General features: G+C 46.6%; 1 protein-coding gene across 4 annotated transcripts in view; it reads right to left on the bottom strand.

Annotated features, from left to right (window-relative positions):
* LOC147021982 (heterogeneous nuclear ribonucleoprotein C-like) overlaps nucleotides 1–9,749 on the bottom strand; it is a 112,785-nt gene extending 103,036 nt beyond the window's left edge. Inside the window, exons 1-2 of one of the 4 annotated variants that reach the window (XM_085892478.1) lie at nucleotides 9,728–9,749; nucleotides 6,360–6,425 (exon numbers count right to left, since the gene is read on the bottom strand). In XM_085892478.1, coding sequence (XP_085748604.1) covers nucleotides 6,360–6,385 — 26 coding nt within the window. In that variant the 5' untranslated portion in view covers nucleotides 6,386–6,425; nucleotides 9,728–9,749. Of the gene's footprint in view, nucleotides 1–6,359; nucleotides 6,426–7,338; nucleotides 7,506–9,319; nucleotides 9,420–9,727 lie in introns of those variants that run through there. The other 3 variants (XM_085892477.1, XM_085892479.1, XM_085892476.1) reach the window with 3 other exon arrangements.
* Nucleotides 9,750–12,756: the final 3,007 nt, after the last annotated feature.

The raw sequence follows: 12,756 nt of genomic DNA, 5'->3' as shown, positions 1-12,756 counted from the left end.
AAGGTGGGACATTTGAAGCGTGTGTGTCGGATGGCGGGGGCCTCCGTTGGGGTCTTGGATGACGAGGTGCGAGAGGACCCCAGTGACCTGGAGATCGGCCTGCAACCGGGGCCTGACAATGCCGGCGAGCCAGAGCGGGAGATGCAACCACGGTTGAGTCTGTTTTCCGTTGGTTCGGAGATGACGACGCCTTTCACGGTTGAGGTCGAAGTGAATGGCCAACCGACTGTGTTTTGCGTGGATACCGGGGCGGCAGTGTCGGTCATGGATGAGCGGGCGGCTCGTGGTCTTCGCGGTATTCGCCTGGTCAAGACGGCCTTGTCGTTATACACGTACACCGGTGAAGCGATTGCACCGCTGGCGAGGGCCGACGTCTCAGTGCGCTACCGAGATCGACGCGCCCGGCTCTCGGTGTTCGTTGTACGAGGGGAGGGGCCCCCCTGTTGGGTCGGGACTGGCTGGCGCACCTCGGACTGGGTCTCCGGTTTGTACCTCCAGATGTGCCAGTGCTCTCTTCGAGGCCTTCGTCGAGTACCGAGGGCGAGGCTCTGGCGGGCGGCGAGAGCCGTATCAGCTCTCACGATGAGTTCCCGCGCTTCGCTCGCGATGAGTTCCCGCGCTTCGGCAGGGTTCGTGGGGCAGTGCGCGTCGGTGTTGTGCAGGCAGCTTCGACAGGTGACGGTGAGCCCGTGGCGTTAAAGGGAGTCGCGAGTCACAACATCGAGTCGACAACCAAGAAGCGGACTCGTGATGCAGGTTGTGGGTTGTTGTTCATGGCATATGTGTTATTCCTTGCTCTAGTGATGCAGTTTAACGTTGTTGAAATAAATGCCAGCAGTTCTCGTGTAAAAGTGGATGTGGCGGAGATCAGTCAATGGGAGTTGTATTATGGTCAATGTGATGTGGGGGCTTCAGGAGCGGTGGTGGCGAATAAAAAGGTTGGGTTGGCATTCCATTGTCCCGGGCCACAGGTAGTTGTTTTGTCATGTGCTGAGATTTTATCAGAGAAGCGCGCTGTACGGACAAATGAGTTTGCAATGCTTCGTATAATGTTCGTAGTGATTTATAACGAGCCTATGATTGCAGTGTGGTTTAAATGGAGTTGCTCCCGTCTAGCTGCCGTGTGGGTCTCGGAGGTCGACTCGGAACCAAGACTGGTGCCCTGGTCGGCGTTACCCCCACCTCTGATTGCGAGCGCAGCTCTCTGTGTTCGCTCAAAGCCGTTGGGACGGGCGTTGGCGTCTCAACTGATTGTGGTGCGTGTGTTGTTTTGGAGCATTAAATGCGTGCAGCCAGCGGCGCTGTTCAGCGCCCCCGGCCAAGGTCGAACAAGGCTGGCGCCACGGCTTCCAGACAGCGGGATTCTGGCCTCGGAATGTTTATCTACGTCGGGTCTGTCTGGGGGGAGTGGGCCGGAGGCGTTTGATGGTGCCGGAGGGGGTTGGCTCGAAAGGTCGGCACGACCTCGGCGAGGGCCATGTCAGCATGGGCCGCCTGGGGGCGTTTTTGCTGCGTAGTGCTGCTGTGCTTCTCATTTGCTGCTTCATATCGGTAACGCGGTCAGAGTGGGGGGGGGGGCCTTGTGCACCTCCGTCTTTGGAGCCTGACCTTTGCTGCTTGACCTGACATTATATGAGGTGGTGTGCTGTTCTACTTCGCTGTTTTCATTTTATTTCCATGATTATTATACGGAGTCCTTCGTGTTCTGTGTGCTTCTTATAATGGTACTCATTTAATAATCATAGTTTTAGGGGGGAGGAGTGTGGTGGAGTCTGCGGGCCTATGGGGAAGGGCATGGTGATGATGCATGGTGGGCATGGCCGTGGGGGTCAGTGTATCGGCAAGGGATATGAGGTGTGCACGCCGCCTGAGGCGTCGTAGTAATGCTGGAGTCGGCCGGCTCGTGCGGGTGCATACGAATAAAGGAGAGCTGCCGGGCAGAGTACGCCCGCGCTCGTACTTGTGCAACACAGCCCGGCTCGACTGTCCTTCCGCTCGTGTCTGCCTGCTAAGCATCTTCCATTTCAGTACAGTACAGTACCGAGGGCGTGGTTCCCCGATAGACGACACCGCGTGGTTAATTAGGTAAATTGGTTCGAGACAAAAAGACCAAACGCTACGCGGTGGAGGTATTGGCGTCCACGGTCGGTTAAGCGACCCGCCGCCTCACGGAATTGTCTGTGAGCGACGGCCTACAATTCCAGGAGTCTGGTGGGAGACGATGTAACTTCCCCCACCTAGCGGTCGCTCTCGCCACCGGTCCCCGGCACGCAACAATATATATATATATATATATATATATATATATATATATATATATATATATATATATATATATATATATATATGTGTGTTGACTTGCGTTGTAATGTGTATATTTCTGGTTGCCGTTCACTTCCTTGATATTTTCTCAAAGCCCAGGAACTGAACCCCCCTTTTCGAATTGGCCTTTCGTTTCCACGATCACAGTTTGAACTATCGCGGCATTTTGCAGGAACCAAACCCCGGCAATATTGGAGGGTTTACTGTCCATAAATTCAGCCAACTTGACCGACACCTGGCCGTGCTTTTACCCAATCACAAGCGTGGTGCAATATTGTTCCCTACATTTCTATAATCATAAATGGTGTTGCTTGCATTCTGTTCCACTATACCAGTGTTTCTCAACCTGGGTTCCCCGGAACCCTCGGGTTCTGCGAGAAACAGTAATAAATAGGCTAATGTATTTTCAGTCGTTTTTGTTTGATTTAATATTCGTAATTTTACGATACACGTACGGCATATTGATGGAAACTCCTTGGTTATTATAATAGAGGCTTCAACCTCTCATATTATTTACAATTATAACAACCATAGGGAATGTATTTAACGATGTCTATATGGCGCCAGTGTGAAACCGCCCTCACTGGTTAGTGGACGTCCTGTACGCGGCGGATACACGGGACGCATGCACGGTGTCCATCTATCTTCTCTGTGCTTCCGAGCGAAGTGTCTCTGTCTCTCTCTGTCTCTCTCTCTGTCTGTCAGTTCTTCTGTTTAACTTTATTGCTTCAGCTTTATTTGTTTGTTTTGTTGATCAAGTTACACGAGGTGTATTTTTTAATTGTCAAACAGACTCGGGGTTGACAAACACTTTCAAAAATGACGTTTTCAAAAAAAAAAAAAATTTTTGTGAATTAAAACCTCGGTGTGAGGTCTCGTAAACTAGCAGTATGTTTTTATTCATTGCCAATAAATTTGACAAAAAGGGGGTCATTTTTTCCTTAAACCAGGTATCCGAAAAAAAAAAATATTATATTTACCACGTGAACTACGATAAAAATATAAAAGAGCAAGATATTAAAAATGGTATATAATAATTTTTATGCAGGGGTTCCCCGAGACATGAAAACTATTTCAAGGGTTCCACAAGGGTAAAAAGGTTGCGAAACGCTGCACTATACCTTGACCATCCTTATTGGAATGAAGATCTTGATCATGGATTTAATCATCCCAGAAATTATACATCCGAAAGGACATACAATTGTGGCCATAAGTATTGGCACCCTTGCACTTTTTTCAAATAATGCACCATTTCTTCCAGAAGATTGTTGAAAATAAAAAATATATTTTGGTATCCACACATGTATTTATTTGGTTTGCAGTGGAACAAAACAAAAAAAGCTTTAAAAAATAAATTACTAAATCTTAGCTTATTCCACACAAATCCTAAAATGGCCCAGACAATATTCTTGGCACCTTTTAGAAGTTGTTTGAAATAATTAGATTTCAAGCAGTTGATTCTCCTTTACTTTGGAATTGAACTCACTTGTGGTGAGTTGCAAGGTGTCTGCAATATAAACTAGAACTACGTTGTCGATGGCACACCATCGCATATTCCCGCGCGCACTGTTTTGTCCCATTAACGCGAGGTGAAATTTTATCTTGCAAAATGGATTGACTATTCTTTTCTTTTTGATGTGCTTTATGACCAAAGACTTACTATGTTTAGTTTCAGAAATCAGAAGTCATTGCAAGCATGTCAATATTTCATGAAACATTAATTTAACACTGTCCAGCAATATAGAACTGTGCATCAATTTAATCATAGGAATGAACTGTATAATATTAATTATAATTATTCATAATCCATTAGATAAATACAGTAAAACCTGTCACTGTTTGTCCCTCATGGGGGCCACATAAGTAAGTTCTTTATAAAATAATTTACCATGTACAATGGAAAATACACTTTAAAAAAAAAATCAGCCCCCATGACCCCACCCCTTCTGGCCCGGCCCCGAGGGGTCATATCAAAAATCCGACAGTGTTGTGCACTTCCCCATACATATATCTACTATGTCCCAAAGTTTCAAGTTCCTATTTCAAATGGTGTAGGAGGAGCTATTTTGACCCCCTATCCGCTAAGCACCCCCTACCCCCCAAGCACCCGCTGATCATCATGTGTTTGAAAAAAAAATGTTGTTGAATGTATAACTCATGAATATGTTTGATTTAAAAAGCTATAAGACAATTTTGTTTTTAAATCGACCCCCATGACCCAAACCCCTCTGGCCCAGCCGCTAGGGGTGATATCAAAAATCCGAAAGTGTTGTGCACTTCCCCATACATATATCTACTATGTCCCAAAGTTTCAAGTTCCTATTTCCATCGATGTAGGAGGAGTTACAGGGTAAGACGGACGGACGTACGGACGGCGGAGACAATCACAATATTCCCGCTTTTCTTCGAAAGCGCGGGAATAATAAATAAATAAATCACTCATTCATCCAACTTGAATGGAGCAAAGGAGTCATTCTGCTGTTTTGTGTAATTGTGTGCACCACAATGAACATGGAGAAAAGAAAGAAAAACCAGAGAATTGTCTGAGGAGGTCTGACAAGATTGTAGCCAAGCATGGACAATCTCAAGGCTACAAGTCCATCTCCAGAGACCTTGATGTTCCTGTGTCCACTGTACGCAATGTTATCAGGAAGTTTAAGGCCCATGGCACTGCAGCCAACTTTCAAAAAATGGCCCCAAGGGAAAACTTGATCGAAGATTGCAGCGAAGGATTGCTTGAATGGTGGAGAAAGCACCTCGATCAACGGCCAAACAGATTCAAGCTGACCTTCACACACAACTACACAAGGAACGACAGTTTCAACTCGCACCATCCGTTGCCAACTCAATGAAAGGAGATTCTATGGTAGGAGACCCAAGAGGACCCCACTGGGGAGAGAGACAGACAGAGAGACAGACATAAGAAAGCCCAACTGGAGTTTGCCATAACACACCTGAACAAGCCAAAATCCTTCTGGGACAATGTCCTGTGGACAGATGATACCAAGTTAGAGCTTTTTGGTAAAGCATATAATCTCTGTTTACAGAAAACAAAATGAAGCCTTCAAAGAAAATAACATCTTCTCTACAGTCAAACATGGAGGAGGTTCAGTGATGTTTTGGGGTTGCTGTGCTGCCTCTGGCACTGGGTGCCTTGAACGTGTACACGGCATCATGAAATCAGGAGATTACCAAGGCATTTTGGAGTGCAATATTAAACCCAGTGTCAGAAAGCTGCGTCTCCGTCGAAGGTCATGGGTCTTGCAGAAAGACAATGACCCCAAACATACTTCAAAAAGCACCCAGAAATGGTTCATGACAAAACGCTGGACTGTTCTGAAGTGGTCAGCAACGAGTCCAGATCTAAAAACAGTAATTGGGAGAAGGGACCCTTCAAATCTGGGAGAACTGGAGCAGTTTGTACAAGAAGAGTGGGCCAAACTGCCAGGGGAGAGGTGTGGGAAGCTCATTCATGGATATAGGAAGTGCTTGATTGCAGTTATTTTGTCCAAAGGCTGTTCGACCAAATATTAAGTCCGAGATGTCGATAATTTTGTCAATGCCATTTATTTTTTCTGATTTAAAAGGATATATTAAGTTCTGAAAAAAAAACAAAGGTTCTGTCATATTAACAGTGAAATAAAGAATTGTGGAGACAAAATACTTTTCGTCAATTTCAACTTATATTTAGAGAAAATTGTGAGTTATTTGAAAAAGATGCAAAGGTGCCAATATTTTTTGGCCACGACTGTACCTTATGCAACGACTAAGATGTGCAATTGCTTTTTCTGAGTCCTTTCATCTCCATCCATATTTTTGTTATCCCTTATCGTTTTATCGACTCAGCAGACCACCCCACCCCACCCCACTCCACTGTAACTTCCATTCCTTTTCTCATCTTCTTTCTATTGAGCAGTGATGCATTTCTCAAAGCACCCTACACAAATGCCACAAAAACCATAACAAGAAATAGTGAAACAGCTCCAAAAAGGCAGTTAACAGACAATATAAGTTTTAACAAAGTATGTCAATATTACCTTCGGTTATCGAGGTGCAATGACATGTTCAAAGATGGATTGAAGATCTCAGGGTTGAGAGGAAACCTAAATACACAGGAGACAAATACCAGTCAACATCCCCCTTCCCCATTCCTTATTATTGGGGAAAAAATAACATTTGAACAAATGTTTGGTGGCTTTCTGGGTAGGTGTATTTGCCTCAAGAACACAAACGTAGCAGTCATAGGGTTCAGCATAGAGTCTCGATTGATTCCATGGCTAACCAGACTAATCCATGATTAGCGACTGAAGGAGACAGCACTACATACATTAGGAAGGAGGTGTTTACAAGGGGATCTGATCCAGATGGTAAAGATAATGAAGGGAATAGACTAAGAGCTTTTTAACAAATTTGCCAGTGACAGGACCCAAAGCCCCAGAATAGTTTCAGAATAGAGGGCCACAGTTTCAGTAAAGAAAAGGAGAGCGAGGATAGCCGTCAGGCAGGGGTCTTTCACTCAGAGTGGTGAATGCATGGAATAGTGTCCCTGGAAAGGTGGGGGAAGCAGAAGCAGTGGATAGGTTTGCACTGGAATTAGTGGCAGGACTGGTAGGTTGGTATGGTTAGTAACATAAAGATATTATAGGGATTGTGATGTCTGTGAGAGGGTCTTGTTGAAAGGTGAATGTGGTATCGGTGTTTGTTCATTCCTCACCTTACAAATATATAGATACCTATTTAGCATTTCCATCCAAACTGATGGCTCATGGTACTGGGTTCTCATATTCAAATCCAATTCACTCCAGGTATTTTTACATCATTAATTTCACATTTGAGTAAAAAATGTGCACCAACGGAATACTTGTCTCGGTAAAATGGTGCTACACTGTGGCGGACAGGATAAAATGGATTTCGTCAAACAAAATTTGATAGAATGTTTGACAGAATAATTGATTGTATCGCCGTGGGAAGAGGCACGCGACTCCTCCAAAAAAGGGTGAACACAAACAACCCCACCTTGTTGGCTTCCCAAGGTGGTGAACACTCTTTTGCAACTTCTTTATAAAATCCACCGATGTCGACTCGTACCTTTTCCCTGCTTGCGATTTGTGCACAAGCTCAACGATAAACCTCAGATTAAAAAAAAATTTAAAGCCACTGTCTTGCATCCTATAGATAGCTTTACAAAACTTAAACAACAGTAGAGGGAAAACAAAACAATACACATAAACTGATGTCCATCTGGTTCATCACTTGAGGTCTAAACATCACCAATATTTGATGTGGGGTGGGGAAATAGGAAAGGTCGGCCGGCCAGCCAAGATGGGGAGGAGGAGACATGTTTGATGTGGATAAGGGGTAGATTTAAGGAAAGAAAAGTGGTGATGAGGAAACATGATAATGAGTATAGCTGAGATGAGTGGAGACAGGGTGTGAGGGAAGAGGTGCGAGATGGAAGATTGGTCGGTGGGAGTGTGCGGCAGTTGTGAGTTGAGGGTTGTGGGGTGGGGAGGGGGGAGATAGAGATAAACTGTGTATACAGACATGCAATTGATGTCGGTGGAGAAGTTGGGGTGGAAGCACGAGAATCATGAGGATCATGAGGATGAAAGCAGGTGTTTGAGGGATGCGAGTAGTGTCCATCAATCACATGTGAAGATGACAATCGTAATTTACATCTCACGGTTGACGATGTTCCCGTGAATGGCTAATAATACAAGCCCAATTCTTGAATGAAACTGTCTTCCACACTGTGCACAGGTGAACTCGAGGTTTGGGCCAAATAACTGTAGATCTGGTTAAAGACAGACTTATGATGATGCCGCTTGGCTTCTTCATCACGAATGCGACAACATTCATTGCCAGACCAGAATCTTGAGCTACACGTTCCCAGTCATCACCATCGATGTTGCAGAGCTCCATTGTGGACTTCAAGCGGTCTTTGTACCTGTTACGTTGCCAACTTTGTGATCGTTTGCCTTCGACAAGCTCTCCTGAGAATATTTTCTTTGGTCGGTGCTCTTTTGACTTTGGTAGGGATGCGGGTCGGGTGTGTATGAGGGTAGGGCCAGGGTGATGAGGAAAGAGGTGCTAATATGATAGCGGTGGGTTGAGGGTCAGGGGGGAAATAGTTGGGAGTGGAATATGGAGGGATGGGGACGAAAATATGTGGTTGTAGGTGGGTGGGTGGAGCGGGATAGGATGGGATGGGATGGAGGGAGGGATGGGGACGAAAATAAGTGGCTGTAGGCGGGTTAGTGGAGCGGGATAAGATGGGATGGAGGGAGGGATGAGGACGAAAATAAGTGGTTGTAGGTGGGTGGGTGGAGCGGGATAGGATGGGATGGAGGGAGGGATGGATGAGGACGAGACGGAGGAAGTGATGAGGACGGGATGGAGCGAGGGATGAGGACGAAAATAAGTGGTTGTGGGCGGGTGGGTGGAGCGGGATAGGATGGGATGGAGGGATGAGGACGGGATGGAGGAAGGGATGAGGACGGGATGAGGACGAAAATAAGTGGTTGTGGGCGGGTGGATGGGATGGAGGGAGGGATGAGGACGGGATGGAGGGCGGGATGAGGACGAAAAGAAGTGGTTGTGGGCGGGTGGGTGGAGCGGGATAGGATGGGATGGAGGGAGGGACAGCGCGTAAGAGGGTAGAAATGGGAGAGGTGGGAGGTGAAGGTATGGCGACTGAGAATTGGTGATAATAAAAGTTCGACACGTTGCGATTCTTTCAGCACGACCATGACGTGTGACAGGATTCTGTTTTAATCCCATATCACGTGGAAGTTCCAAGCGACGAGGTAAGCGACATTGAAGGGAGAATTAAAAAAAAAAACCGCGAACACAACAACACGTGCTTTTAATTCACTCTGCATTCGCTGGTTTATATACGAATCGTTTCGCCTTTATGACCGAAACAAAAGCATTTAATAAACAAGACCTTGTAACGTCGAATTAAAATACAAATAGCGAACACACGACTTCGCTTTACCTTGTTACTCACGACACGCCGGAAGATGGCGCCAACGGATATGACGTCATTAACCCCACCGGATGATATTCCACACGAATCAATTAACCCAGAAAGATTAATTTATCTTTAAAGAATATCAATTATTTCTGCCACATAAGGTAAAAGATTGTGTCTCTAAATGTAATATTGATGTCCTGTTTAGATTTCTACACGACTGGTCCATAAAACCATAAAAACCTCCACACACGTCCCAACCCGCTGAGCACTTGGCGCGGACGCAAACACCTGTTCTTCACCCAGTCACCCAGTCACCCAGTCACCCAGTCACCCAGTCACCCAGTCACCCAGTCAGTTTGAGGGACCGGCAATTTTTTTTGGTACGAAAATATAATCCTCAAGTATCCATCTCAGCCACCATCGACGTACACTGGAATACGACGTGTGCCGACGGCATTGCTTTTCTCTCCATCCCCGAAGCCCTTGTTCGCATGAAGAATATTCTGGAATTTCTTTCGGTGAATTCTGCCCCATTGCATTCTGGTCATGAGTCTGATGCGTCATGATCTCGTGCAGAACGTTTGTGGAGAAAGGGAGCGTTATTGGCAGGGGGTTATCCTGGGTGGTTTGACCAAGGGGTGCCAGCCTTGGTTTGCATGTTCTTCACCGGGGTGGGGTGGGGGGGGGGCACCACGGACCTTTGATGTCCATCGGCTGATGTCAGAAAACGGGAGCGTCGGTGCCCGTCTGAGGGGCGGCGGTGGGGCCCAGGCCCCCTCTCACCATCCCCCTAAATTGCCATTGGTGGGGCCCAGGCCCCCTCTCACCATCCCCCTAAATTGCCATTGGTGGGGCCCAGGCCCCCTCTCACCATCCCCCTAAATTGCCATTGGTGGGGCCCAGGCCCCCTCTCACCATCCCCCTAAATTGCCATTGGTGGGGCCCAGGCCCCCTCTCACCATCCCCCTAAATTGCCATTGGTGGGGCCCAGGCCCCCTCTCACCATCCCCCTAAATTGCCATTGGTGGGGCCCAGGCCCCCTCTCACCATCCCCCTAAATTGCCATTGGTGGGGCCCAGGTCCCCTCTCACCATCCCCCTAAATTGCCATTGGTGGGGCCCAGGCCCCCTCTCACCATCCCCCTAAATTGCCATTGGTGGGGCCCAGGCCCCGTATCCCCCTCTCACCGTCCCCTTAAATTGCCATTGGTGGGGCCCAGGCCCCCTATCCCCCTCTCACCGTCCCCCTAAATTGCCATTGGTGGGGCCCAGGCCCCCTATCCCCCTCTCACTATCCCCCTAAATTGCCATTGGTGGGGCCCAGAGTGCACGGCTCGGAGGTGGACGTGCGTGCGTGCCTCCGGGACATCTTGCGAGCCCACCCTTTATATACCTTTCGATGTTATTTTAAATTATCCAAAACGTCGTGAATTATTTATTTTGTGATTGGTTATAATTGACCATTTCAACGTCGTTCACGTATCCTTCACCTGGGTCAATGTACTTGTTTTATTTTGAATTCTGTTACGTTTTACCTTTTTTCATTCATATTTCTTGGAGTTACCCTTGCCGAAGGAGAGGGTAAACACAATTAAAGGAATTTAGACACAGGTGGAGGCCATTCAGCCCCTTTTTTATACCTTCTCGAGGAGGCTTGAATGAGGGCCAACACACAGCAAGAGGGGCAGGAGTGGGGAGGACAAAACAATGGGGAAGAGACATTAGGAGATCTGTGGAAGGGAGAGGGATGGGGCGGGGAACATGGGGGCATTACAAGATGGATATTATAGGGACTTTCAGGAAGGAAAGCAGGGAATTTGAAGGAGGTGGGCTTGGGTGGATTATCGGGGGTAGAAAAGATCGAGGATTTGGATGGGGGATGACAAGAGGTGGTGGTGAACAGCTGTTTTGAAAGCCTGGAGGGAAGAATGGGATTGAACAGAGTGAGGGAGTTTTTTCCAAAGGTGGGGAAAAAGAGGAATGAAAGAGTGAAGGTGAGCAGCGATTCGTGATTTTGGTAGTTTTACCAGAAGGGGGTTGTTGGCGGATCTTGAGCGCCCTGCAAAATGTGGTGGGGACAGATCGCAGAGAGAGCAGGGGGGCGAGACCGGAGAGGAGACGGTAGAAGACAGAAAGACCACCGACCAGCCTGCGGTGAGAAAATGAGAGATCCGAAGACTCAGCCTCAGCACGGAAGATACCAATGATCCGAAATCATGTCTGCGTCACATCAACACCAGATTTTTCAACACCAGATCAAAAAATTTATCAACACCAGATCAAAATAAGAAAATGCAAAATATATATTGTTTTAAAGAAGTGTTTTGTTTTTGTATTTTTTTCTTCCCCTCAGTTGAGGGGGCATGGGTTTCGTTAAAAACACGTAATATTAACCACACAACCCCCCTTGACAAGACCCCCCACCAACAGCACTCCGTACACATGCACACAAGCATCCATCAATGCTCAAACTACCTAAAAGTCCCGATACCCTTCTATCTCCATAACTTCCAGGTACCTATCTAATTCTAATTTAAACTTATCTACTTTTTCTGCTGCCACTACCTTTCCAGAGAGGCCATTCCATGCATTAACTACTCCCTGAGTGAAAGTCCCCTGCCTGACTTCCGTCTTAACTCTCCTCTTCTTTACTCTCAAGCTATAGCCCCCAGTTCTATCACTGTCTGTTGAATAATTCATCTGCACTTAATTTATCTGTACCTTTCATTATTCTAAACATCTCCATCATATCTCCTCATAACCATCTCCTTTCTAGCGTATAAAGCCTTGTCTCCAGCTCCTCCTCATAGCTGAGCCTCGCTCAGCCTGGAATCAATCTGGTAGCCCTGAACTGAACCCTCTCCAGGGCAACTATGTCCTTCCTGAGTTGTGGTGACCAAAACTGCACACAATATTCCAGATGTGGCCCTCACTAAATTCCTGTACAATGTTAACACCACCTCTTTTGATTTATAAATAATCCCCCTCCGAATACAACCGCAAACACTATTTGCATTACTTATAGCTGCCTGACACTGTGCTGCCTCCTTACCTCCCATATCTATTACCACCCCAGATCCTTCTCCTGTGTGACACGCTCCAAAATTACCCCTCACATCCTGTAATCTCGATTTTCATTGTTCTTTCCCATCCCCAACACCTTACACTTGCTCAGGTTAAATTCCATCTGCCAGTCTTTTTGCCCAATCCATACAAGTATCAATACTTTCCTGTATCTGATCACCACCCCCTCTGTTATCCACCTTACCTCTAAGCTTTGTGTCATCTGCAAATTTGGAAAGCTTACTCTTTACCACATTATCCAAATCGTTGATGTAAATAATGAATAGTAATGGTCCGAGTACTGATCCCTGAGGTACCCCACTACTTACATCCTCCCAGCAAGACATCCACTTACAGCCACTCTTTGCTTCCTACCACTGAGCCAGTTTGCAATCC

The sequence above is a fragment of the Eptatretus burgeri genome, chromosome 8 (assembly GCF_056783735.1).
Source record: "Eptatretus burgeri isolate ZD-2024b chromosome 8, Ebu_testis_v1, whole genome shotgun sequence".
NCBI classification, from domain to species: Eukaryota; Metazoa; Chordata; class Myxini; order Myxiniformes; family Myxinidae; genus Eptatretus; species Eptatretus burgeri.
Note: the sequence above shows the minus strand (reverse complement) of the source record. Positions and strands in the feature narration are given on the sequence as shown.